This window comes from Eretmochelys imbricata, chromosome 10 (assembly GCF_965152235.1).
Source record: "Eretmochelys imbricata isolate rEreImb1 chromosome 10, rEreImb1.hap1, whole genome shotgun sequence".
Classification (NCBI taxonomy): Eukaryota; Metazoa; Chordata; order Testudines; family Cheloniidae; genus Eretmochelys; species Eretmochelys imbricata.
Window position 1 is genome coordinate 77,551,338 of NC_135581.1, and position 27,250 is coordinate 77,578,587.

A 27,250-nucleotide genomic window follows, 5' to 3' on the forward strand; every position below is an offset into this window, starting at 1 on the left:
AGGCAGGACCAAGTAAACTTAGACAATCCCTGTCCTTAAAAACTTCCAATGATGGGGATTCCAAATTCCTTTGAAAGCCTAGTCCAGAGCTTAACTACCCTTATGGTTAGAAAGTTTCCTAATATCCCTTACTGTAGATAAATCCATTACTTCTTGTCCTGCCTTCAGCAGGCATAGAAAATAATAGATCACCATCCCATTATAACAGATATTTAACATATCTGAAGACTTCTCAGGTTCCCCTTCAGTCTTCTTTTCTCAAGACTAAACACATCCAGTTTGTGTTTGAGTTTTTTTTTTAAACCTTTCCTCAAGGGTCAGGTTTTCTAAATCTTTTATAGTTTTTGTTGCTCTTCTCCAGACTCTCTCCACTCTACATCATTCCTAAAGTGTGGGACTGAGAACTGGACACAGCACTCCAGATGAGGCCCCACCAGTACCAAGTAGGGACAATTACTTTCCATATCTTACATATGACACCCCCATTAATGCATCCAGAATGATAATAGCCTCTTTCGCTACCGCACTGTGATTTTGGCTTATATTCAATTTGTGGTCCATTATAACCCCCAGGTCCTTTTCAACAGTATTACTGTCTAGCCAGTTATTCTCCATTTTGTAGCTATGCAGTTGATTTGTTTTTTCTTCCAAAGGGTAGTACTTTACACTTGTCTTTACTGAATTTCATCTTGTTGATTTCAGACCATTTCTCCATTTTGTCATTCTGTTATAAGCATACTCTCCACTCCATTATCCACGTCATTAATGAAAATACTGAATAATACTGGACCCAGAACAAACCCCTGCAGGACTCCGCCAGATACGTCCTCCCAGTGCAAAAGCAAACCATTGATGGCTACTCTTTGACTACTGCCTTTTAAACAGGTATGCACCCCCATCTTATATTAATTTCATCTAGATCACATTTGCCAAAAGCCTTTCTAAAAATCAAAATATATCATGACTAAACTTCCCCATAGCCACTGGGCCAATAACCCTGCCAAAGGAGGAAATTGGGTTGATTTGGCATGATTTGTTTTTGACAAATCCATTTTGCTCTTGCTTATTACCCGGTTATCCTTTAGGTGCTCACCAATTGACTGTATAATAATCAGTAGCAGTGTTTTCTGGGTATTGAGGTTAGGCTGACGGGTCTATAATTCCCCAGATCTTCTTTGTTTCCCTTTTTAAAGATAGATGCCATGCCTCATTTTGACATTTTCAACCCTTTTCAGCCCTTTGTTTCAAAGTCACAGTTCATTAAGCCTGCCACTGAATTCCCCTTCTGGCCTGACATTTTTCAGGAGAGTTCTGTGCAGATTCACCATGTCCCAGTCAAGCATGGGGGGCTGGAGGGGTGAGGAAGAGGGAAAAGTTGCCCCTTCTTTTAAAATGACAGTGCAAAACATGATGGTAGCCAGTCCCAGGCTAACCTGGCCCTGTGCCTGCTGCTGCAACTGCATGGCCATATAGATTCAGCGGTTCTCACCTTCTTGCCAAGAGCTGAGACTCCGTCCCCGAAGGAGAAGTTAAGTTAATCTGCAGGTCCCCGCGCCGAGGGTGCTCAATGCTGACTCGCACAATGACATGCTCCAGGTACACCACGCGCTGGTCGTAGTGGTTGGCACAGGCGTTGGTCACGGTGGTTGTGCGCACCGTCTGGTCGGCATGGATGTCCCTAGAGGAAAAGCAAGGGCAGTTTGCAATGGAAAGGAGAGCAATGTGCCATCACTGGGGGAACTGAGTTACACAAAGAATAGGACAATGGCCACGCAGATGGAATCTGCTGACTAATTGATTTGGCCCTGCTGCATGTTACGAGGCCAGTTCTCGCTGACCCTTCTTGTTGGCCACAGCGTTCAGTTCTCCAAGAGGTGCCCCCCACAGGCTGTGCTCTGGGGAGGTCTGTGGGCACAAAAGTAATTGACAGCCCTGCAAACAGCCATTACTCCCATGTCAGTGCTGGAGAAGTCTCCCCCAGGGTCAGCTCCAGGAGTGAACAGCAGATGGATGGAACCACCAACTCCACTTCTGCCAGCAGCACATGGAGATGCCCAAAGAAGTGGGCTCTGCGGTGAAAAATGGGTTCATGGCCCCTGCAGAGGCTCCCCAGATCCTGCCTCCCAGACAGCAGAAGTGAATGAATCACACTGCGGCAGGGTCTCCTGTGCCCAGACACAAAGGGAGCAGAATTTGACCCCCCACAGTGTGCTAGTAGATTATGGAACAATCTTTGAAGTACTCCAATGAGTTCCTTCCTTTGATCAAACTTTTCTGGCTACTGTGTAGAATCTACAGCACTTGCTCATTCTGAAAACACATGCCGTGGAGGAGCTGATCAAACAAGAATAACAGTCCCCCAACTGCTCTTAAAACCCTGCTTTCCAAACCTAGCCCGGCTGGCTTGATGTTTGCTCATATCAGCTGCTGGATCCTTCACAACTGAAATTTTCAAATTTCAGCGACCACATTCTTAACTGCACAAACAATCGCCACCCACCAAAGGATTAATTCCCAGTGAATTTCTCAGCCGTGTTATTAATGTATAATTTATTAGAGGGAGCATTTTCTCAATTATTCCCCAAGTTTCCTCTGGGGATACTGCCAAGCATATGCTTTGGATTCTTGCAGGGATTACATAGCATGCCTTTATTTTTCCTTGGTCATAAAAAACAAACGAACAATCTAAATAATTATAAACAGTGATGTAATTCCCTGGGAGGGTTTCTAAGTATTTGAAAACATTATTTGCATGCACCAGGAACACACTTCAAGATGCTCCTCTCTCTTCATGACTTAAAAGCTTCAAAAATTCATAGTCTTGGCTGCTTTAGTGGCTTTGTCAGCTAGTCCTTCTGGTCCAAAGTGACCATAATATGGAGATTTTAACATGGTATTTTACACTTAGGTTATTATATAGTAGTTGTTTTACTGTAGCGCCTAGTCATGGACCAGCACCAGGGCTAGGTGCTGTACAAACACAGAACAAAAAGAGGGTCCCTGCCCCCAAAGAGTTTCCCATCTAAGTATAAGACAAGAGTTAAGACAAAGTTGCACCAGGGCCTGGTGCAGAACATCCCAGCTTTTCTCCAGGCACTCCTTACATCACCCATCTACCAGAGCCCTTAGGGTGGCTTTATATCCAGCCCAAAACTGAATTTGATGGCAGGCAGATGAAATCTGTTGCTGTGTAGGTGTCTAACACCCAGGTGAAACAGAACCCACCACAGCAGCATCTGGGGGAAAGTTCTGGAATGATGTGCAGCCAACTGCAGTTCCACATTATGTTGTGCCTGACTAGCTATAAACTGTTCCTGTGCAAGATTGGGGAAAAAAAGCATTAAGCCAGACTAATTTCCAATCATCTTCAGGGTTCAGAAAAAGTTCATTGGAGTTAGTAATCAGAAACACTGGACACCACCATGAGGCCAAAACATCTTACTCCTTCCAGACAGACTTCACAAATTACTTAATGCAGCACGAAAATGGCCTAAAGATCTAGCAAGCCAGGTCTTTTGGGGACATCACCAGCAAGAGGAATGCTGTGTTTAAACCTCAGGGACTGGGCTGCAGCATCTGAATTCAGTTACACCTGGCTTCAGGTAGGTAACTCGTATGAAACTCCCACCGGCTATTAAGACACAGAACCTGGTTCATCACCAGGTCACTACAATATTTACACCGGTGATACTTTACTCCCTGTGTGTGTGTGCGTGTGCACAACACAGATATTTATATCACACACACACACACCCCCCCCCGTGGGTGGATTGGTAGGTAGATGGATGGAAACCTCCTCATATTATGTTGCCAACTCTCATGATTTTGTCATGAGAGTCATGATAGTTATTGCTTGCCTTAAAGTCCCAACTCCTGGAGTCAAGTGGGTACATGATGATTTCAGCCTTTATTCTTAACGAAAAAGTAAGTTTTCTAGCCCTCATGTGTGGAGAAAGCTTCAAAGTGTGACCCCAGTGCGCCCAAAGGCTCAAAAAGCAGAAGGCAAATAAAAAGAACCCCCCGCCCCTGCCATCTAGTCTTTTTACACAATCTCAGGATTTTAAGGCCAATCTCGGGATTTTTGGTGAGCCTGACTCATGATTTGAGCATTTGGGGTTGACAATATGGCATTCACAGACATGGTCAACAAGGGAGAGTGTCCTGACAAATTAAAGCTAAGCCAGGCTAAACCACTCTTTGTAGCTTTGCTTATTCTCCCCCCCGCCCCCCATCTCTTTCCACATACTCATGCTAAACAAGGAGCCAGAGGGGCTGCTTAATGAAATAAGAATCTGGGTGCATTTCCTTCACTTGCCAGCCTCAATTGCATTTCCCCTGTTCATGTCTGGAAACCACAACAAACTGGTTTTGTTTACTCATTGTTTCCTATTATTTCACAACAAACAGTAACAAATCGATGCTATCTGCATCACAACACATTGTCCTACCTATAACACTAGTCTGCTGAAGGGCTCAGTGGTAACCAAATGGTTTTGAACGGTCCTCAAAGATCTATGAGTTATGGATCACAAACTTTTTATTAATTAGTATTATTATTAGGGCCACATTCCTCCTTGGTTTAAAAAGAGGGTCTGTATCAGAAACTGTTTTATGAACTTCTTTGGCTACAAATTCATAACTGCTTTGCAGTCTCTATTTGCTCCAATAAAATAATGACCTTTTGATTAGCAAATATCACTTGTTCTGGAAAGGAGGATGTGTCTTACCAGGAATTTTGATTCTTTAAGAGCCAGATCGACTAATCTGGCCCAACAGCCTATTCTGCTCATGGTCATCAATTCCCACAATGAGAAACACATTTACATGCCTGTTTCCATTTAGGCTGAAACTTTAATGCCTGGGCTGACAGATCTACTGCACCAGAGAAGAGAAGAAGGAATTTCTCCCTAAAGGGCCTGATCCAAAATCCATTGAATGGGAGTCTATTGATTTCAACAGAGACTTTGAAGGCCTAAAGAAAGGGGGGGAAAAAGGTCTACAAAAGACCTGTAATTGCACCTGAGTAGCCATGAACTGGCCTTGAAGACTGTAGAGCACCGAACTGGCCTGCCTTTGACTTTGAAGTCTTTCCACTGTTTATAAAAAACTCTGAAGTAGCGAACACCAGGAAAGCCAGCCCAGATGCATTCTGGAACATATGCCGGAGTTTAACAAAAGTTATTGGGTTCAGTACAGGAGTCACAAGATGAAATTCTATGCTCTGGGTTATGCAGGAGGTCAGACTAGAACATAGTGTCCATTCTGGCCTTTAAATCTATAAAAAAGACATCTCGCACAGATGGCCAGCACAAATTGTATGAGAAGTGCTGCTCTAAATGAGGCCCAGTTCTTGGTGTCCCCATCTTAGCACAGCAGAAAAGATTTCGGATATGATCAAGACAGCTTTTGTTCCCAGTTTTAGTACAGAGGAATTGGAGGGTTTTCCGGATGGTCCTTCATTTCAGGACATTGCCTGCAACGTGGATTGTTCCAGAATCATTCCCCTTGTGTCCAGGTACCCTAATGGAAGATCCCTGGTACTTCAGAGGTCACTCCATCTGGGATACCCCTTCATAGCAGTTTCTCCCTGGGATGGGGAGACATGGCAAATCATAATAAAAACTATATGCAAAACCAGACAGTTTGCATGCATCAACTGCGGGGCTTCTGTTTGGAAGAGAGGAATTTGAGTCAAGCTGCTAGAGGATGGTCTCATTAATAGCATCCATTTCAAACAAATTCAAATCAAAGTACCTTCAGACATTTACACAATGAACTAGGCTCAGAACTGGCATGTACCTAGTGTATCTTATCTCCTGCGTCTTGCCATCAGCCTATACGCTGCGTCTGAAGCAGCACTAAGATGAATTGCTGCAAAAGCTTCTAACCAACCAGTTATAGGGATTTAAGAAACAAAAAAACTACCCTGTCCCCTTGCTACAGCACTTCTGACAGAGCTTCAAATCCCTGCTTATTTGGTGCAAATCAGAAGAGAGACAAGGCCACTGGAATTCTCAGGACCTTTGTTCACTAACACAAACCTGGCTTCGTTTTCTAAATAAGGGGATACCCTTAGTTTTTGCACAACTGGACCAAATTGCCAGGCTCAGGTGACTGCTGTCCCAGCCACAGACTTGCTTGCCTCTCTTTCTTCCCTTGAGGTCAGCAACTTCCTCACTTCCCTACCCACAAGCCATCCTTAAGGGCCTGCCCCTGCAAACACGCCCCGGAGTAGCATTTGCTCCCCTTTGTAAGCCCTGTAGGGAATGTTGGCAGGTTTGGGCACTAACATAGGGGCATCTACAGAGTTCAGAAAAAGCACTAAATACCACGAGACTCTCCATAAGACTTCCAGAGTGGACAATGCTGTGTTTAGAAAAGCAAGTGGCAGAATAAAGCAGAAAGTCATTGTCTTCTTTGGTCTCTTCTGAACAGAGTGAGAATCACAGCTTCCATTTAAGAAGGAAGATACACACCTAATCCTTGGGGCTGCAGAGAAAAGCTTGAAAACTTGATCCCTACAGGTTCTGAAATCAAAAGAACCCAGTGTGCAATATTTGTTCAAAATATCAGGAGATTATTATTATTTGCCTTCTGGTTTCTGAGCCTTGACAGTGCCCTTGCTCCACATTTCCAAGCCTCTCTTTGCAACCACGAGGGCTAGAAACTTACTTTTAAAACAAAGAAACAAAGAAACAAAAAAACAAAAAAAAAACAAAAAAACCCTGATGTTCTCACTCCTTCACATGCCTCCAGGAGCTGGGGTTTTCAGAACCAACACCAACTATCACAAGACTCATGAAAAATTTATGAGAGTTGGCCACCATGAATACTTCAAACACCATGCAGATAGCAGGGGGCACTCCCCCACGTCAAACCAGAGTTCAAACTCAACTCCAAGGGCATGGTTATTCACCCCCCCGGCACACATACACTAGGCAGGCCATTCATCCGGTTTTAAGCTGGACAGGTCTGCTTTTCTAAGCGTTGTTCCCCATCCAGCACGGAGACAAAAATCAGACATGGTGTTGTCTGGTATTGGACAGCGTGTGTGCAAAGGGGCATGAAGCACCACACTCTTAAAAATGGCTTCCCCCGGGCGGCGTGACCTTGCCCACACAATGTGGGCGAGATCTAGCCAGCAGGGACGTGGTCCTGCCACAGAGTCTAATTTACCTCCATGCATGGCGCTGGGATAGCTGAGCGCATCCACAGGCAAGTATTAGTAACTGTAACAGAAAGTGATTATTTATGATGGAGGTTACGCATTGTCTGCCCAAGCTAGAATATTTATGCCATCACATAGTCCTGGTGCTGGGGGGGGAAGTCTACAAGAGACCACTCACCTGGGTATCCTATCTGAGCTTCCAATGCAGATGTGCTGGGTGGGTGCTTTTTTCCATTTCTTAGCTTCCATTACAATAGCTTCTGCATTAACCAGACCATATCCATATAGATGGCTAACTGAAAAGACAGAAGACTCAGAAATCTACTTGCTTAAAGATATTAACAGAGTTTAAAAGCCACTTATGTGTGTTGGGGGGGAAATGTTTAACCTTGGCTCTTGATTTCTTAGAGGGGGAAAAATACTAAACATGCAAAAAAAAGATCCAAATTTCACCTTTTCCTGTAGCACAGGCTCTATGGGCTTAGGGAAACTCTTCTCATTAGAATCCCATCACCATCTTGAAGACTCTGTCAAACTTTCTGTGGTACTCCTCACTGTCTACCCAGCTCAAAAGATACAGGAGGAAGCAGTCTTCTGACTATTTCCCTCAACCCACCCAGCAATATTATTAACCTATCCAACTATACTCTTAGCCCAGCAGATGCAGCTGTCCTATCTTGGGGCCTCTCCTTCTGCCCCTCCACCCCCACAACCATGATACAGTTCTGTGGTGACCTAGAATCTTATTTTTGACGTCTCCGACTCAAGGAATATTTCCAACATACCTCTGAACAACATACTAATCCACAGAGACCTCCCTACCAACACTACAAAAAGAAGGATTCTAGGTGGACTCCTCCTGAAGGTCGAGACAGCAGACTGGACTTCTACATAGAGTGCTTCCGCCGACGTGCACGGGCTGAAATTGTGGAAAAGCAGCATCGCTTGCCCCATAACCTCAGCCGTGTGGAACACAATGCCATCCACAGCCTCAGAAACAACTCTGACATCATAATCAAAAAGGCTGACAAAGGAGGTGCTGTTGTCATCATGAATAGGTCGGAATACGAACAAGAGGCTGCTCGGCAGCTCTCCAACACCACTTTCTACAAGCCATTACCCTCTGATCCCACTGAGAGTTACCAAAAGCAACTACAGCATTTGCTCAAGAAACTCCCTGAAAAAGCACAAGATCAAATCCGCATAGACACACCCCTGGAACCCTGACCTGGGATATTCTATCTACTACCCAAGATCCATAAATCTGGAAATCCTGGGCGCCCCATCATCTCAGGCATTGGCACCCTGACAGCAGGATTGTCTGGCTTTGTAGACTCCCTCCTCAGGCCCTACGCTACCAGCACTCCCAGCTACCTTCGAGACACCACTGACTTCCTGAGGAAACTACAATCCATCGGTGATCTTCCTGATAACACCATCCTGGCCCCTATGGATGTAGAAGCCCTCTACACCAACGTTCCACACAAAGATGGACTACAAGCCGTCAAGAACACTATCCCCGATAATGTCACGGCTAACCTGGTGGCTGAACTTTGTGACTTTGTCCTTACCCATAACTATTTTACATTTGGGGACAATGTATACTTTCAATCAGCGGCACTGCTATGGGTACCCACATGGCCCCACAGTATGCCAACATTTTTATGGCTGACTTAGAACAACGCTTCGTCAGCTCTCGTCCCCTAACGCCCCTACTCTACTTGCGCTATATTGATGACATCATCATCTGGACCCATGGAAAAAGAAGCCCTTGAGGAATCCCACCATCAACCTCAGCCTGGTCCAGTCCACACAAGAGATCCACTTCCTGGACACTACAGTGCTAATAAACAATGGTCACATAAACACCACCCTATACCGGAAACCTACTGACCGCTATTCCTACCTACATGCCTCCAGCTTTCACCCTGACCACACCACACGATCCATTGTCTACAGCCAAGCTCCTCGATACAACCGCATTTGCTCCAACCCCTCAGACAGAGACAAACACCTACAAGATCTCTATCAAGCATTCTTACAACTACAATACCCACCTGCGGAAGTGAAGAAACAGATTGATAGAGCCAGAAGAGTTCCCAGAAGTCACCTACTACAGGACAGGCCTAACAAAGAAAATAACAGAACGCCACTAGCCGTCACCTTCAGCCCCCAACTAAAACCCCTCCAATGCATTATTAAGGATCTACAACCTATCCTGAAGGATGACCTAACACTCTCACAAATCTTGGGAGACAGCCAGTCCTTGTCCACAGACAGCCCCCCAACCTGAAGCAAATACTCACCAACAACCACATACCACACAACAGAACCACTAACCCAGGAAGCTATCCTTGCAACAAAGCCCGTTGCCAACTGTGCCCACATATCTATTCAGGGACACCATCACAGGGCCTAATAACATCAGCCACACTATCAGAGGCTTGTTCACGTGCACATCCACCAATGTGATATATGCCATCATGTGCCAGCAATGCCCCTCTACCATGTACATTGGTCAAACTGGACAGTCTCTACGTAAAAGAATAAATGGACACAAATCAGATGTCAAGAATTATAACATTCACAAACCAGTCGGAGAACACTTTAATCTCTCTGGTCACGCGATTACAGACATGAAAGTTGAGATATTACAACAAAAAAACTTCAAATCCAGACTTCAGCAAGAGACTGCTGAATTGGAATTCATTTGCAAATTGGATACAATTAACTTAGGCTTGAACAGAGACTGGGAATGGCTAAGTCATTATGCAAGGTAACCTATTTCCCCTTGTTTTTTCCTACCCCTGCCCCCCCCAGACGTTCTTGTTAAACCCTGGATTTGTGCTGGAAATGGCCCACCTTGATCATCATACACATTGTAAGGAGAGTGATCACTTTAGATAAGTTATTACCAGCAGGAGAGTGGGGGGGGGAGGGGAGAGGTATTTTTTCATGCTTTGTGTGTATAGAAAGATCTTCTACACTTTCCACAGTATGCATCCGATGAAGTGAGCTGTAGCTCATGAAAGCTTATGCTCAAATAAATTGGTGAGTCTCTAAGGTGCCACAAGTACTCCTTTTCTTAAAGTGGGCACTGGGGGCCTGGTACTACAGGCTTTCCCATGATCTTGTTACACCAGAGGAAACAGATATATCTAGTGGTGGAGGTCACTACAAAAATCTATCCAGGTATTTATAAAGTACCTGTCACTGTGGTGGCTGTGTATCTCAAACATTAATGAATGTCTGTCTTGATCCCCACAACACCTCTGTGAGGTAGGGAAATACTAATAACCCCAGGCACAAGGAAATTAAGCGATTGGCTGCAAGTTACACACCTAAACGGTGGCAGATCCGTGAATCGAATGCTGTCAGACGCCTCACCTGCTCAACCCTTCTTCCAAATGGTCTTTCTTCAGTGGTTCTACAGCACAACATTTAATAAGGGCCTAGACAGAGTTTTCTTTTAATCTTTGTTTTCAGCTGTGACGCCCTATTTGACCAGGCAAAAGCTGAAGGTATCAAGTTTTTGGACTGAGTTGGCACGATGGTCTACCGAGAGATATTCATTCTCCAAACTGTATTTTCACTTTATTTCGCATCCCACAGCACACACCAGCCACTGTTTGACACAAAAGCCAGCAGATGCTCAAGTGGTACAGCCCAGGAATATCCGTTGATAAACAAGCTTTTTCAGAGATTATCAAACTGCAAAATATCCACTAACATTGACAATTGTCCTGCCAACCAGTGGTGAGAACAACAAAGCCAGCTGCTCAAAATGGCGGAGGGAGCCCTTCCAATGCAAACACTCTGGTGAATACTGATTTGTACTGGCACTTGTGAGGTCTATTTTTTATGGGAACATTCTTCCAAGTAAAAAACTTCTGTATTCAAACATTGCTGGCCTTTATCGTACCTTTGCAAAAGTGAATTCACAGGGTTTTTGTTGCAAGAAATCTTTTGCTGCTTTTGGCTAGCGCTAAGTAAGAGATGCTCAGTGCACTTCCGTGGGTTCCAACTATTATTATTTATTTAGAACTGTGGAAGCTCTCAGGAGGTGCCAGTCAGAATCAGGGCCTGTGGTGAAAGGTGTAGAACCAACCATCAGGAGATTACACTCTAAGAAGGCTCCTAAAATCCTTTCATACATAAAGAATCTCAGCATGAAGTGAAGTGGCAGCAGCAAACACAAATTACCAGCACAAAGAACAGTCCCATTCTAGGTACCGTGTCTATGAGTCGTACTACTGAGAGGTTAAGCAGCAGACTTCACCCTGCTTTTCTCTGGGCCAGGTTCAACAACAATTCCACTCACCTCCTACACTGCAGAGTTTTAAGAAAAAGTCGTTGTTGAAGTTGGACAGAATGTAGATTGGATCCAACTCTAATCCTCCCTCTTAGAGGTGGCTACAGTTAATCATACTATGCCCGTGTCATGAAGCCATGGATTATGCTACAGCCATTATCCTGAGTGAGTAATGAAACTCAGAGGACTGTAAGTGTGCTAGATACATTTTCCATCATTAGTTGACATGGCTATTTTAGAAACAGCACCAAATCCTTTCCTGATGTGCTTTAGACTCCCACTGGCATTAACTGGAATTACACCAGTATTTTGAGAGCAGAGGAGAACTGCAATGCCTCTCAGTGTGTACTATACATAGATACAGTGTTTCTGAGGTCACTATGTTCTTGTTAGTGTGTGTCACACACATACCCAAAATTGATTTTCCATTTGATAGAGCCGTGCCCCACAATGCCTCAAGAGGGTAAAGTATGAACAACACTAGGTTATCCCAAAGATTTCTACTGAGAGTGCACTGACAGTGACATAAATGACACTGCTATGCACCTTATTCTCCATACATAGATTTCTGCACTGCTTTCTCCCTATCCACTTTACTCCTGGGGGAATTCTGCACCAAAAAATTCAAAAGTCTGCACACAATATTTTAAAATTCTGCAAATGTTATTTGTCAAAATAATGCTATATAATTACACCAGTTTCAATTATTTTGGTAGTTTATTTCAAAATACTTGTCAGCAACTATGTCTAACAATACAGACAACAAAAAAAGATTCCCTGAGGACAAGAGAGTTAAAGAAACCCCTTCGACAACTCAGTTCCTGTTTCTCTGCCTCCTCCTTCCCAGAGCCCAGCCATGGGGTCGGACACCCACGCCCTCTCTCCCCAGAGCCCAGCCATGGAGCACCCACGAGCCCAGACACCAGCAACTCCTCTCCCGCAAGCCCAGCTGCATGATTTCACAGCTTCCTTCAGGGTGTGCCAGGAACTGGAACTGCTGGGAACCCTCTAGCTCTGTCCCTTTTCCCCCCAGCAGTGTCTTTTATTTGCAAGCTGGGGAGCTGGGCTCTGCTGGGTCCAGCAGCCCCTAGTGGCAGACAGCAGCTCTACAGCACCAATTCTGTGGGGAAAAAGGAAATTCTGCACAGAACATTAATTCTGTGCAAATTCTGTTTTGAGTAATGGTGCAGAAGTCTCCCGGGAGTACCATTTGCAGCAAATGATGCTCAATCCAGTCCACATACACTGTCTGCCTCACCTTTGCGTCCTGCTCCATTTATTTTCCAGTCATTTGCTTTCAGATGTAGTGGCCTGGATGTTTTAACAATCAGATGCTGAACATCTCTCCAGGTCAGTGAGGGGCTAAAATAATAACAATGTAAAGAAAAAAATTACAGGGAAGCCTTCAGGGCCTGTGTAGTAACTTTCAATCAGCTGAACATTGTCAGGTACATTCAGATTTGACTGTTCTGTAGTGCAAACCCATGGCTGCATGGAGGAGAATGCAGCAGCTACATCTCACCTTTCCTGGTAAAGGAAAAGACAACATCATTCAGTGATAGATGTAAGAGGGTTTTCCTTCCATTTAAATTAAAATACAGTGCAAATTGGTTATTTAAATGTTAGCATTATGTGTAGAGATTTAAAGGAACTTTTGTTTTCCATCCCTCTAGACTGGGATAGATATTAAAAGTTATTTAAGTTCTAGCAAAGCTGCAACGGGATCAGATAAGCAGGGCTAAATACTGGACCTGGATGGAACGGGTAATCTGATGGCCAACATTTGCAGTGATTCATTCCAGGCTAGGTGTATTGAAATCTCATGCTTCAGAACATAAACTGATTGCCACATGGCGGTCAGGAAGGAATTCTACAGTGCAGAATAGTGTACATTTTGGGTATGGTTTCCCCATCTTCCTCCAAAATGGCAGGCATCGGTCACTGCTCCAAGCAGTTTACTTGACCAGATGGGCCAATAGTCTGAGTTGCAATAGCAAACTTTACATTCCTATAAATATCACATCCTGTGGGAAATAAACTGAGCTTCTCATTTAGGGTAACAATCAAAGTAGGCTATAAATGAGACTTAGATAGTATTTAGGCATTGTGCTGACCCTGTGAATTGGGGTGAATTTCACTCACTGTCTAACTCTTTATAAGCATCACTGATTAGAGATATTTTGTGAACACTTTTCATGCTTTTCCCTTTCAGATGCTACTTAAGCATATTGAGCTTGATTTATAATTCTATCCACAGCATTTAACAAAAGAAATTCAATTTATTTCTTCTTGTAATGGACCGTCTGAGTGCTTGCATCTCTTATGTGCCATCCTCTGGTACTTAATGCTGAATTTTATTCACCAGCAAACCCATTCAAAAATTACATCGAACTCTCTTCATTTGGAATGAAAATGGCATCTCTAAAATGGGTTCCTCTGTCATGGGTTCCTCAATTTAAAATAGAGCCAAAGTATCTTAAAGCCAGGGGCAGGGGAACAAGGACAAAAGTGGTCAGCTATGCCAGCATTTTAGTGCCTTCACTGAACCGCATCACATCAACCTAAGAAATTATGGGTCTCTATGACTGTAGACTCCCAGCTGCCTACAATAGATTAATGGCTGCGGGAGCTGGAATCACAGCATGGATGCCAGCAGCCTGGGTTGTTGTTTTTTTCCTAAGACTAATAAGTTGTATCAAACGCATCAAACACGCTTGTTATAGGAAAGAGAAAACAACGGCCTGAGACATGTATAGATGCCAAGGCTGCATTTAGAGGGAAAGTGACGCCTTTTAAAACGCTAATATAACCCACACACCTCCTGGCTGTGGTGTTCTGTCCCACTTAGTGGCAATTGAGACCACCTAGAGATTAAGGAGTCTGCTACAGCCTTAGCTAACAGCCATGTGGTTTTAGCTCATACAGCAGAGGCTCATGTACTAAGCTCCACAGGTCCCAGGTTCAATCCAGATGACCAGGGTCTGTTGGTGTTATACTCAAAACTTACTGTGTTTTGTTTGGGATTGATCCCAAAATACTGAATTCCATAGGAGCTTTTCCCCCATGCATCAGTGGGAGCAGGATCAGGTCCTTTAACTGCAGTCTCAGAGAATTGGTCTGATAATGTCCCCTGTATGTAGCAGCTGCATTAAGAGCTAAATGCCACTTTCCAAGGAATCAGAGTAGCAGCCGTGTTAGTCTGTATCCGCAAAAAGAAAAGGAGGACTTGTGGCACCTTAGAGACTAACAAATTTATTTGAGCATAAGCTGTCGTGAGGCATCCAATGAAGTGAGCTGTAGCTCACAAAAGCTTACGCTCAAATAAATTCGTTAGTCTCTAAGGTGCCACAAGTACTCCTTTTCTTTTTCCAACAAATGCACCTCACATCCATCCTGAAAGTGTATCTAGTGCAGAATGAGGCTATCCCAGTTGCTAAATGGTATTTCCCACTGGGAGCACATTGCTCCTGATCTGCACTGGATACTGCTGAACTTTAAGTCTTTATTTGGATCTACCCACCCTTCACTGTCTGAGTCCTGGCTATTTCACAGACCCTCCTCTCCGGTCATGTGATACAGTAGAAACTGTTGGATTCAACAGCTCCCTGGTATAAAAAGGGAGGTTGGTGGCAGGGCACACCCAGTGAGGGGGTCTCAGGATTACACTCCCCCATTCTGGTCCGCTACAACCTGGGTTTTGTGATCTTCAGGTTACATCATGAAGTTTATCTGTACATTGCAGGAGGGGATGGAGGGAAAAGTAAAAGAGATTTAAATGGAAAGGAGGGGCTGAGGTTGGGGAGAGATTTCAGTTTTCCAACCATAGCTCTTTAAAAAGGTAGAGTCGGTCAAAATGTTTTACACTAAAAGCCTTTTCTTTGGTTGAAAAGTGACCGCCCCCACCTCCAAATGAAATGTTTTGTGAAAAACTGACACCATTACAGAAATGTTCCATTTCACATGAAACTTTCTGCAACATTTTTAACCACAATTTTTATGGAAACCATTTTTGAAATAGTTATCAAAAATTTTTGTTCACTGAAAACTGTTGTCTTATTGAAAGCCAGGGGTTCGGTAAAAGAAATGTGCTAAGAACTAGTTCAGTAAAAGTGTTATTTAAAAGTATTGCAGGAAATTTTCCTGCAAATTAGAAAATGGACCCACATAAAACCTAGCAAAATGGAAACAATTTCACAATTTTTCATGAAATCATTTTCCCATTTCAGCCAGCTCTAGTAAAAAGCCTGAATTTTTTCTCTGGCTCCAATTACATAAACATTCAATACAGAAAGTGGCCAACAAGGAAGTCAAGAGTTAACTTACTTTGCTTCTAAAGCCAAAGCAATGATGCCTGTGACAATGGGTGCAGATACGGAGGTTCCAGTATGACCTTCTGTGCAACCGTGTCTTAAATCTGTGGTAACCTAATGACAAAATTATTGCAGCTAGTCATTGTGCTATGAGCAGATTTCTATACAGTTTGATCACAAAACAGTCCAAGGTCCCTGTCACAGACAGAAGAGCTAACAATCTAAGAAGCTGAGAGACAAGTGGAAGCACAAGCTAACTTACTTAGTCCTGCCATGAGTGCAGGCGACTGGACTAGGTGACCTCTTGAGGTCCCTTCCAGTCCTAGGAGTCAAACAATGAGGTGATAAACAGTATAAGCAGCAGCAGTCACAGCACACTAACTGCCTACCCACTATCAAGTTTTTTGTGGGCATTGTAGTGAAGCGGCAACTCACTGGGGCGGCGCCTCCTGCTGGGCGTCTTGGGAACTAGCTCTTCCAGCCCAGAGCGCCCTCTGCAGGCTGGTGTCTCACCTGCCGCTGGCCCCCATGTCCCTCCCGGACCCTGGTGCCCCTCTTTACCTCAGGGTGCTATCCCCTGGCAGTGCCCCCACACTCTGGGTCTCCCCTTCCAGGAGAACCCCTCAACCCTGTATCCCCACCTTGCCTCAGTGGCTACTGCCAGTCACCATCTAGCCCCCACATACTGGGGCAGACTGCAGTCTGTAAACCACTCATCATCAGCAAGGGGGGTTGGACCAGCTGCCTCTGCCTAACCCCAGGCTATCCCCTACCTTTCCTGGCCTTTAGCGAGGCCTGCAGCCTGGGGGTTTCCCAAGCTGGAGCTCCTCTGGCCTTCCCCCCCAGCCTTGCTCCACTCTAGGTACCCTGCTCAGCTGCCAGGTCCTCCTCTCTCAGAGGAGAGGGAGTCTCTACCTGAGCTCCCGGCTCACAGCCCTTTTATAGGGCCTGCTGTGGCCTGATTGGGGCATGGCCCCAGCTGTGGCTGCCTTCCCAATAAGCCCAGTCCTTTCTCTCAGCCCCCACCCTCTCCAAGGGCTGGCTTTTAACCCCTTCTGAGCCGGAGTGGGGGGACTGCCACACTACAGGCATCACCACAAAGAAGGGTTTGAAGGAGCACTGTGAGATGTGTCTGGGGATGTATACAAGGAGCTTCTTCTGGGACAGTGAGGGAGCATGAGGGGAAGCATGAAAAATGCTTGCTGGAAAAATCTGACAAAATGAAGGCCCCACTTCAGGAAAGCACCCCAATTCGGGACAGCACTTAGACTTTAAACGTGTGCACAAGTCCCATTGATATCAATATGCACAGGGCATTTAAGATTTAAGCATGCTTTTTTTGAATCAGGGCCCCAGACAGCTGTACAGCGAAAATGGACATATGATAAACAAATGTGTTTTAGACATTCCCAGCTTAAGTTTTTCTTTAGCTACTTGGCAGTACAATGACAATGTAATTTGAGACAGGGGGAAAAACTTTTGTCAAGGATCATGAATTTGGAGACAGCTGCCTATGGAAAATGAGTATCCACGCTGCCCGGTGACATGTTGTGAGGAGGGACATTGTCATCACCGTTACTGCAATAATAAACCCAAGCTTTTCCCTTTCAGTCACCACTGGGCTCCAGGGGAACAGTAGCTCACTTTGACTGCTGGCCAGAGTGACAGGGCTGGCAAATCTGCATGACAGTCACCACCAGCACTTACAAACATGCCATCTGATCTGGTCCATAGAGAAGCTGATCCTTGCAAACATTCAGTTAGCAGCACCTTTACTTTTAGCCCAGAAAATTCAAGTCCAGCATCAGGGCTTGAGCTATTAATCTAATACATCCCTCGGAGAGTGCTGCATCATTAGATGGGCTGGTCTTCAGATGAGAAGTTAAATCAAGACCTGTTCCCACACTGTTAAAAATCCCATGATTTTAAAGCCAATCTCATGATTTTTGGGACCTGTCTCATCAATGATGTGACTGCCCAGGTGAAAGTTAAAGCAAAAAATACCTCTGGTGCCCTGGCCAACATTCCCTATTTTCACAAAGCAGTCCCAGTGTCTCAACCTGTTTGATAGTAGAAAGTAAAACTTGCTGCATTGCCCAGAACTATCTAACTCCCTGCTTTGTAAAGCATGCGGAGATATCAGAAGTATGAAAAGTGGCAAACTTTGATATCAATCTATTCTTCAGAAGAAATGTGTGTCAAATTTCCGAAGTGGTTGCTCTCCATAGTAATCATATTTGCAAACCGTTGCAGTGGTTTTTTGCTGCATGAGGATCCTTTAGATTAAGGGGGAGGCTGTGGCTAGAACGCTGTATAACACAGTTTTGATGTTCTGTGTCTAGCCTGCCTTTCAGTGGAACCACCTCTTCTGAACACCTGAGGATAGTTTGTCCTAGTGGTCTGCAAATCCTCAACCCAATTCACTAGCTCATTAGCTTGGCAAGGTGATGAGTAGAGCAGGTCAAAAACGGGAAATCCTGATACATCTACATTTTTGCTTTCGTCCCAAATCTGGAGGGAAAAGTTGAAACACCGAAAATACTCATGGAATAAAAAGTTCTGAAAAATGTCTATTTGGAAACTGCAAAACATTTTATTTTGGCATTTTCCCATCAGGATGAAACACTTCAATATTCCCAAATTGCAAAGTTTCATTTCAGTTGGTTGGACTGACCTGAAACGAAACATTTCAAGTCAGTTCAGCATTAAACTGCGTCTCCCTGTGGTGCTGCATTGCCTTCTGGTAGTTTTAGTTCAGGGACATGATGCCTTTTCTCCTGTGGGCTGGGCTCCCCGGTCAGACTACACCCATGATGCATCAGGCAGCTCAATCAGAACGGAGACTGCACTGCATGGGAGATGTAGTCCAGTCTGGGAGCCTGGACCATAAGAGAGAATGGAAACATCAGACACCCAAACTACAGCTCCTATAAGGAAACCCAGCACCATAAGACTATGCACCTTAATGTGAAACTTGTTCAACAAATATTTTGTTTTGGTTTTCCTAATGGAAAAATCAAAAAAATTGAAATTTGCCCCACAGAAAATTTGTATTTTGCAGCAACTGCAATGTCCATCGAAACATCATTTTGATGGACGATTCCGGACTAGCTCTAGCGATGAGAGGTGATGACAGGTAATATTGGAATTGCCTGAGTTTTGGGTTATGCACAGAGAATATTATAGCCCAGTATCTTGCTATTAAGAGACTACATACATTTTTTTGATGGGCAAACTTGAAAGGCTGTGAAAAAAATACCCAAGCTGTTCACAGAATGGTTCATTGAAACTCAGTGATGGTTTTCCACTATTTCTCTGAGGAAACATTATTATGATGTTATCAAGGGAAGAAATTAGGAAGGAGGACAGGGCAGGTTTTTATTCAATGGGGTTGTTGCCAAATGTATTCGTCAGAGCTAAGAGCCCTTTTTCACACATTAGTGTGACTAATCAAGAAAAAATACAAGTCAATACTTGCAGAGCCTAAGCAACTTCACTGAACACCAGTCTTGTACACTGCATTGTAAATCATGTTCCAACATGCACTGGTTCAGCCAGTTGCTCTTTTGAATTACAACACCTTCCTGCTTCTCACAGCGCACAATTCGAGACCTCAAAACAGAGGTGGGCAAACTACATCCGGCCCGCGGGACCGCCCTGCCTGGCCCTTGAGCTCCTGGCTGGGGAGGCTAGCCCCCGGCCCTTCCCCCATGATACCCCCTCCCCTGCAACCTCAGCTTGCCACGCTGCCAGCGCTCTGGCCCGCCACTCCTGCCGAGCAGCGTGGCTGTGAGCTCCTGCCGCTCTGAGCAGCATGGAAAGGGGGCGGGGAGTGGGGTTGGATAGGCATGGGAGTCCTGGGGGGCCCGTCAGGGGGCGGGGGTGTGGATAGGGGTCGGGGCAAGGGGACAGGGAGCAGCGGGGGTTGGATAGTGGGTGGGGTCTTGGGGGGTGGTTAGGGGCAGGGGGTCCCGGAAGGGGGCAATCTGGAGACAAGGAGCAGGGGGGGTTGGATGGGTCGGGAGTTCTGAGGGGGGCAGTCAGGGGGTGGGAAGTGGAAGGGGTGGATGGGGGCGGGGGCGAGGCTGTTTGGGGAGGCACAGCCTTCCCTGCCCGGCCCTCCATATAGTTTCGCAACGCGGATGTGGCCCTTGGGCCAAAAAGTTTGCCCACCCCTGCCTCAAAAGCATGTCCCAGTAGAGCATGATCTAACAGAAGAGGAACAAATATATCAAATGATCACCTGAATAAACCCTTCTGCCTGACTTCCCCTGTTGGTTTTGCAGAGTGCAGAGCATAAACTCTGCTTATACAGATAAATGTAAAAATAAGTTCAGACATAATTTATACAGACCCACTTCCTAACAGAAAATAATGCAAATCAAGAGTTGTAGATTTGCGACTATAAAACTAGGCCTTTCACCTCTATCAAAATAATAGAGGGCTTTCTGTTTAAATAGCATGGCCATTTTAATTTCACAGCGTTTACAGAATGTACTTTAGTAAGGCTTTAAAAATCACATTTAAGATTGGAAATGATCTTCTCTTCACTCCAGACACACGAACACGTTTTGTTTTAAGTCAGCATTAAATTCCTGCTCATGGAGCACAGATATTACCGCACACCCCGTTTCCATGTAATACACATAGTAGCTAAGGGGAAGGAATTCTATCCAAATTTTGCCCGTAATGAAGTTCCGGGGGTGGGAGAGTGGGAAGGGAGGGAGGAAATAAAACAGCTCTTAAGTTTTTACACCTGCTGACAAATGTGGGCACATGCATTTCTTTAAACTTCTAGAACTCTATTGTGGTACATATCTGGCCCTTATTCCTGTAGTACCTCAGCACCTCACAATCTTTAATGTATGTATCCTCACAACATCCCTTTGAGGTAGGGCAGTGCTGTTATTCCCTCTTTACAGATAGGGAAGTGGGGCCCCAGAGAGACTAAGTAACTTGCTTAACCGTGTATTGCAGATCAGGGACTTGAACACAACTCTCCCAAGTCCTAGGAAAGTGGCCTAACCATGTTTCCTCTCTAGTGCCTATTTCAGGCTAAAATTATAGGAACTCAGATCTTTAACTAAAAGAATCCTAAGCTTTCATTTCAAAGGGTAGTAAAGGACACTAGTTGCATATTCCTATACTTTTGGAAGCTTGGAACATTTTATTGCTTTTCACTCAGATTAAAAAAATAAAAGGGTCCCGATTCTCTTTGCACATCAGACATATCTTGATGTTGTTCTATTGACATCAGTGGAGTTCACTGGTGTAAATCCAGAGAAAATGAGAGCAGAATCTGGCCCTACAGTTACAAAATTAAGGCCCTGACCCTGCAAACATGCACATGCTCAACTTTAAGTGCACAAGAAGCCCCACTGACTCCAGAGAGAAGTGCAGGCCTGAATGTTTGCAGGATCAGGTAAAAAGTTTTAAAAAAAATCTAAACCAAAACCGAATGTAAATCCCAAAGAGAAAGTCTACTGAAGTAAGGACTTCTTCAGTACTTACTTCAAATAGTGACATACTTGAATAGAACACCTTCCATCTCGCAGGATCTCACAGTGCTTTGTAAACTAGAATCACTTCACGCCCCTACTGAAATGCAGTCACCTCTGGGGTGAAACACAGCAACAGAACCACATAACATTTCCCGGCAGTTTTTAGGAGGAGAAGTGTGAAATGGCAGATAGGTAGAATTCAATTAACCATCTTGGAGCCGGGTATACAACTTACAATTTTTTGTTCATAAAATGCCCCGCTGCTGTAGGTTGTGGCGAGAGTAGACGCACATTCCTCTAAATACCAGGGCTTGAGCCCACTGTCCGTGCTGCTGCTGATGGAGATGGTGTAGATGCTGTTGGTGTAGCCATCACAAGAGCAGTAATCGCCTTCTCTGCCACCATTTCCCGAGGCCCAGACGAAAATGGAGCCCAAACCCTTACGACCCTAAACATTCAAACAAAAACATCTATCAGGAAACACACCATCCCCAAGAATAAACCTCAAACACCTCCTCTGGACAGAATCCACAACCATCCTGGATCCCCTCCCCCCACTCCATGGTCAAACAATCCTTTAAAAAAAATGACCATTCTAAAAAAGAACCCTACTGTACTCAGTGACTATTTACACACGTCGCTTTTAAAGTGACTGGCATTCTTAAAGGCAATAACTATCCAAAAGGGTGGCAAAGCAGAAAAGCCTTGGATGAAGGGGCTTTATGGACTTCTACAAAATGATCAAAGAGCAAACATATTGGAGTTCCGAGGATCTCCTCCCTCAGCCAGGCTGAAAAATGAGGGCCACGCAGACGCCCGCCACAGTGGTGCTTTCGGGCAGCTGGCACCTCCAGCAATAGGGCTGAAAGCTGTAGGCCAGCTGCAGCTACTTCCTTCACACACCAGAGCAAAGCAAAGACCTGCTGTGACTCCCCTGCATGGTACACGTGCAACTCCAGTGGTCTGCAGGATGAACCAAAAGGAGAACTCATGAAGAATCAGGGTGGCTCCATTCCCTTTACTTCATTACTCCTGGTGGGAAAAACAGAAAGGGAGGAAAGGTGCCTGAAGTGTATCTTTCAGGCTAACAGAGCCAACTTGTTTTACTGCCCTTTCCTCTAACTTTAGCTTACAGCCCACACTGGGCAAAGCAGTCACAATTAGCTCACTTGGCTGCTGCAGGTGCAGAGCCCAAGAGTCTGAATTCTGTCCAGATTTTAATTCTGCTGGGTGAGAAAGTGGGATTGGAGTGCCCCAAAGAGATACGGGCTCTCTGAGTCCAAGGCCTCCCCCAAGCCAAAGGAAATTGTGATGAGAGGAGAGGAAGAAATTCAGAAGCAGTGGCGCCATCAGACCACTCAAAACTCTAATAGCAGGAGACTCCTTCCTCAGCCAATGGTGAAAATCCACTAGCCTCTTGGTTAAGAACAGAGGGGTGACGTGTTAGAGGAGGATCTTTCTTTAGGTTACGTTTAGACAGTAATGCCATCGTGGCATGGACTCTAGATCATATTCAGCTCTCGTTTGCCCCAGTGCTAATCAGGGATGACGTCGATGGCATTAGGCTAGTGAACAAAATAGCGAGAGCTGTGTTTTGACACTAAAAAGCAACAAGCTCCCCCCACTGCTACCCCTGCCCACCAGAAGAACAATTTCCAAGGATCAGAGAGGGTGCGAGGTGCAATACAATGGTGACAAAGCTGGTTCAGCACCATCGCTGAGCACAGCCCAGCTCAAACATGGACATCAGCCGGGAATCGTGTTAAACGTTAGCAGATCTGGAGGTCTCTCATGTTACCAGTTCCATCAGTGGGGAGGTTTTGTGGGGACACTACGCTGGGGTACGTAAGCCCTTATCTTGTCCTTTAAGGTAGGTCATGCTAATGAATGAACCATGTGTATTTTTGGCAATACCTGGAGGTCAGGGCAGCCTTTCAGTACTGGCCCGTCTATAGTTAAGGGCTCTCTGCTGGAGGATAAAGAGAAGGTCAGTGAAGCTACAGAAGTGGGCAGAAAAGCTAGAGCTGTTCCTAACACTACTATTGGAAAACCATAATGTTGGTTGATTGGCATACACGGACATACACATTGACGTAGACTTTAGTACCTTTTAAAATAAGCTGTGCTTTCTTCTGATGTGAATACTTTGCTTTTCTATCCCACTTTCCACAACTTAAAAGCTTAGGGGAGACTGAATTAAGCGCACTTAGCTAGACAGACAGTCAATTCACAAACAGTAACGAAAGGGCTAGAGGAATGTCACGGGGATGATACCCAGCTGTCTTGGGTTCTCCCCTTATCGGGGAAGAGAGTTGGCATGTGTCAGGGAGATATTGTGGAACTAACCCAGGCAAGTCTCTGCCTACATATTGCAGAGAAATCCTTTCCTGCTTCTCCCTCCCCATCACAAGACAGCAAGCTTCCTCTAGCAGAATCAGCTCCAAGGGTGTATTTTATTCTGAGACTTCAAGGCAGAGGGATGGTTTATTACTTATTTCAGAGTAACAGCCATGTTAGTCTGTATTCGCAAAAAGAAAAGGAGTACTTGTGGCACCTTAGAGACTAACCAATTTATTTGAGCATGAGCTTTCGTGAGCTACAGCTCACTTCATCGGATGCATACCGTGGAAACTGCAGCAGACTCAGTTTCCACGGTATGCATCCGATGAAGTGAGCTAGCTATTACCAGCAGGACAGTGGGGTGGGAGGAGGTATTGTTTTATGATCTCTGTGTGTATATAAAGTCTGCTGCAGTTTCCACGGTATGCATCCGATGAAGTGAGCTATAGCTCATGAAAGCTAATGCTCAAATAAATTGGTTAGTCTCTAAGGTGCCACAAGTACTCCTTTTCTTTTTATTACTTATCTTGCTCTACTGCTGGGCTGATAATCTCTTTGTTGACCCTGCCTCTGGATACAAAGGGTAAATTGGGTTGCTTTCCCCGCTGTGTTTAGGTTTTCATTATCTTGCCTGCCTCACAGCTACAAAAGGAGGTTACTTCCACAGGAAAGATTAACAGAGTTGTCAGGAGGTCGGCAGGGAAAAGTACAGCTTGATAGCCAAATTGTTCTGCTGTCCTCTACCAACAGATAATTCTACCTCCATATGAAGTGTATTGAACCTTTGGTCAACCACTACTGGTACCTCAACGTGCCACTTTCTAGGGTTTTCTGGATCTATTAAAACTTGACCTCCTAATTCTGGTTTTTGGCGGAGTGTATAATGCAGTCAGCTCAAATGTGCTGGCTCTGTGTCCACAGGCCCTAGCAGGATTTCCATGAAGAAATAGATGTGCTTTGTATGTTTGGGTAGTGCAACATTTTGTAACCTGACACTCTTTAAAGCTGGATTTAGCAAAAAGGCGATATGAGGTGATTGTCTATTAAAAGATAAGATCCATCAATCTACTAACAGAAAAAAGCTGGACATCTCAGGGTACAGTCTAAGATTTTCGTAAGCACTGTTCAGATGATCTAGAAATCAGTCACCAGTTGTGAAAGGTACACAAAAGGGGAGTTTTATCACTGATTTTGTAGTTGATAAGGATGCCAGGAACTGACGTTTTTCCTCCTGTCCTTTGTGAATTACAGTGCCATAGCTAGAACAGCGCACGTTCAAGTGTTAATCATGATTTCCAAAGCATGGGCCTCCTAACTAGAGCTGCGTGAAACTTTTTGAATGAAAAATGCAGTCAGCAACCCCAAAACATTTTGTGAATTTGTGTTGGTTTCACCAAATTGTTTGTGCTTAAAAAAATAATAAATCAAAGCACGTCAAAAATTTTGTTTCCATATTTTTTAAATGAAACATTTCAATTTTTGGATTCAAAATGGTTTTCCTGTTTAGAAACTTCCTCCAAATTTATTTTAAAACATTTAAAAACGCACAGAAAAATCCCTCAAATTGAAACAAAACATTGCATTTTGACAGACGCCAATTTTTATTTTTAACTTTTCAATTCGCAAAATATTTGAATTTTGGTTCAACCCAAAATAATCTTCCCCCAATTTTTCAGAATTACCAGCCAACCAAAAAATTCATTATTCACAGAGTTCTCTGCCTCACACTCACATCAGAATATGCTGAGAACAGAGGGTACAGTCCGATCCTTAATCTTCTGTACATAGAACCAAATTCTGTCCTGGCTTAAACCCCATGCAATAATAACTCTAACAGGGCGTAAACTAGCCCTTAAAGCCCAGTGGGGTTATATTAAGTCAGCAGCAGGCGTACGATAAATTTTCCTTCTGCCTGAGGAATAATAACAGAAGACTCACCTCTTCTCCCTAGCGTTAACTGCGAGGAGGGAGAGGAGATAACAGAATGACTATTTCTGCTGTCTTTTCTAGCCATTATTGAGATAAAGTCTAAGCCTGTAACCCTTCTGAATTGGAAGCCAAGAAATGCTCCTCTCATTAGCTCAGAAACACCTAACTGCCAAGACTTCTGCAAGCAGGCTTAAAACACCCACAATCTCCGTATGAAACCACTGCTAAACCAACGGCATGCTGGCAACTATTGCATGGGTTTCATAGTGCAATAAGAATTGGATCCAAACCCCACTGAAATCAATGAAAGTCTTTCCATTGACTTCAGTGGGTTTTGGCCAAGACCCTAATTGAGCCAAAACGGGCCTGCGTTAACGTGCACTAGGGAACTTTAAGTGTGTGCCAGCAGGGCCCACACGGGCCATTGGTGCCGGACATGCTAACGCAGACTAGAATTTACACCTCTCCAGTGTGGACTAATGCACCCTGTAGACAAGCCCTCAGTAGATTATCAGTCTGAAGTAAATTGTGCTGGATTCTTCCTGACTCAGTTTGATGTGGTTTTGACACCAGCAGGCCTGCCTTCCCTTTTTAATGAGACCAATTAGAGCACAGGAGAAAATTCCCCCATTAGCTCAGAAATTAATAAGGTGTGGCTTAGAGAGCAAGCAACAAGCAGCTGAATTACACTGGCACAGGCCCATTGCTAAGAGATAATGGCTGCATTAATATTTCTATTAAAATTCAGTTGTCAAGATTTATAACTCAGCTGCAGCAGCATGCTTGGGCTAAAGGTTACAGCTAACCAGCCAATTAAGGGCGTTCTTCAGTAATTTAAAAAGATAGGCTTGGCAATTAGAATTTCTGCACGTAGGGGAAAAAGGGTTTCCTGCTCTCAGGTGCTTTGTGGCACTTGGAATTGGTTGTGAATACATAACAACGGCCTGGATTGTCCCCAAGGGGTCCCAGGAGAGTTTTCATCCTGCTAAGCTAGAAGCAAGAGAGAGGGGCAGGGAGTACTGCCCCCTGGGAAACCTCTTTCTCCTGCTGACTCCCTGCAGCTTTGAGGGGCAGGGCCATGAGGTTGGCCGTGCTCCCAGGATTCGTCCCCTGCCCCTGTGCACTCACTGGACCTCCCAATAGAAATTCAGACAGCGGCAGGGAAAATCCAGTCAATGGTAGCTTTTGCAGGAACGGTGATGTGTGGGAAAGCAAAGGAGCCAACAGAGGCAGGTTTGGTGAGTGCCTTCACGAATACACCAGATCTGCAGGGTTGAGAGGCCTCATCCACCCCTCCTCCATCAGCCCCCTCAAATCATTGATTCCTAGCGTTTAATGCCATTACAGTCATCTAGCCTGGCCCCCTGAATGACAGGCCAGAGAATCCCACCCAGCCATTTCTGCAACAAGCCCATAACTTCTGGTTGAGCTGCAGCATCTCCTTTAGAAAGGCATCCAGACTTGAGTTAGCGATGAAGCGGCCACCCCGCTCCGCAGTAAGTTGCTCTAGTGGTTAATTCCCCTCCCTGTTATTTCCAGCCTCAATTTGTTTCCCATCCCCCTGAAGGGACAATCTGCAGGGAATTCTGAGAGGTGGTTCTCAGTTCTCCCCCCTCTCTGAGGGGGTCTCTGCAGAAAGAGGTAACATGGTTCAAATCTGGACCACAAACTTTTGTAAGGGTCTAACCAT

At 44.8% G+C, this 27,250-nt stretch overlaps 1 protein-coding gene across 2 annotated transcripts in view; it reads right to left on the reverse strand.

The window, feature by feature from the left end:
* Positions 1-27,250, reverse strand: part of PCSK6 (proprotein convertase subtilisin/kexin type 6) — a 118,586-nt gene that overhangs the window by 31,359 nt on the left and 59,977 nt on the right. For both annotated transcript variants that reach the window (XM_077827977.1, XM_077827976.1), the window contains exons 8-12: positions 21,527-21,739; positions 15,804-15,904; positions 12,739-12,842; positions 7,347-7,464; positions 1,490-1,678 (exon numbers count right to left, since the gene is read on the reverse strand). In XM_077827977.1, the coding sequence (XP_077684103.1) occupies positions 1,490-1,678; positions 7,347-7,464; positions 12,739-12,842; positions 15,804-15,904; positions 21,527-21,739 (725 nt within the window). The remainder of the gene's footprint in view (positions 1-1,489; positions 1,679-7,346; positions 7,465-12,738; positions 12,843-15,803; positions 15,905-21,526; positions 21,740-27,250) is intronic.